The following is a 1,426-nucleotide window of genomic DNA, read 5'->3' on the forward strand; positions in this document are numbered from 1 at the left end:
GGGAGTGAGGGGGTTGAGCCCATCTCGGGCTGCCCCCCATCACCCCATAACTGCCCTCATCATCCCATAATTGCTTTCCCCCATTACCCCTTAACTGCCCCCATCATCCCATAATTGTCCCCATCATCCCATAATTGCTTCCCCCCATCACCCCATTAACTGCCCCCATCATCCCATAATTGTCCCCATCATCCCATAATTGCTTCCCCCCATCACCCCATAACTGCCCCCATCATCCCATAATTGCTGCCCCCCATCACCCCATAAGCACCAGCCCCACAACCCCCTGGTCTCTTACTCTCTTCTGAGGCATTGCCATCTGAGGAGTCGTCCGAGGCTCCGAGCTTGTCCGTGGGGCTGGGGGGGCTGCCACTGGCAGGGAGCGGTGCCCCGAAGGCAGGGGGGCTGCCCCGAAGGCAGGGGGGGCTCTGGGAAGCCCTGCTCAGCCAGCTCCCGCGTGGGGCTTTCCTGAGGATGGAAAAACAGCAGGAAGGAACCTCACTGGGGGCACGGCTGGGGATGGCTCCCACCGCCAGAATGCTGTGGGACCATGACCAGTGCCCGGCACTGCCCCCTAGGGCACCCACCTGGTCGAAGAGGTAGATGGTCACATCGTCGTAGAAGGAGACTGCCTTCTTCTTGCGCTCCAGGTCCTCGCAGAAGGACTCGGAGAGCAGGCTGGGCATCTTGAGGAGGCTGCGCAGGTTCCGGCCACTCTGGCTCTCGGCCACCACGATGGGCACAGCCACCGGCTCCTCCTCGCTCTCCTCGCTCTGCTCCTGGATGTTGTAGCAGCGCAGCTCCTCGTCCGACTCGTCGCTGTCCTCCGTGTCCTCATCCTCCTCCTCCGGCTCCTCGCGGCGCTCAGGGGCCGACGGGAGCGGGGAGAGGCCCGGGGCTGGCTCAGCCCTTGGCAGCAGCGTGCTGGGACCCCCCGGAGCATCACCCACCCCCGTCCCCTCCGGGGGCAGCCCCAGGTCCCCAGGCCCCAGCACGGGGGGCACAGTCTGTTTATCCCCTGCCACAGCTCCTCCAACTCCAGGGACACCCTCAGGCACGTGGGCCCCTCCGACAGCCAGTGGCTCCCCAGGGCTCACTGGCACGGGGGTCAAGAGGAAAGTCTTGGGGGTCACAGAGCCCGGGGGACAGACGTCAGTGTCGGGGCGTGGGGGGCTGCCCGGCACCAGCCCCGTGCCAGCGGGGCACTGCTCCGTGCCAGGCGCCTGCTCCGTGGGGCCGGCCGGTGTGCTCCTGTCCTCAGCCCCCTCCCAGTCCCCCTCCAAAACCCCCGCCACCGGCATGGGCACCGCCACCGCGACACCAGGCGCTGCTGGGGGGCTGCCAGGTGCCCCCGGGGGGTGCAGCGGATCCTCCCCTCGCCCTACGTCCTGCTCAGGGGAGCGGGGACCCTCCTCTGCCTCCGGGG

General features: G+C 67.1%; 1 protein-coding gene across 1 annotated transcript; it reads right to left on the reverse strand.

Moving 5' to 3' along the window:
• Nucleotides 1–298: 298 nt before the first annotated feature.
• Nucleotides 299–1,420, reverse strand: LOC115307345 (serine/threonine-protein kinase LMTK1-like; the record flags this gene model as incomplete). Its single annotated transcript, XM_029958959.1, has 2 exons — nucleotides 588–1,420; nucleotides 299–468 (listed from the first exon to the last, which is right to left on the reverse strand). Coding segments are annotated over exons 1-2 (884 nt in total), but the record flags the coding sequence as incomplete, so codon positions are not given.
• Between the last annotated feature and the right edge of the window lie 6 nt (nucleotides 1,421–1,426).

This window comes from Manacus vitellinus, unplaced genomic scaffold (assembly GCF_001715985.3).
Source record: "Manacus vitellinus isolate BGI_N305 unplaced genomic scaffold, ASM171598v3 ctg7180002434474_pilon, whole genome shotgun sequence".
NCBI classification, from domain to species: domain Eukaryota; kingdom Metazoa; phylum Chordata; class Aves; order Passeriformes; family Pipridae; genus Manacus; species Manacus vitellinus.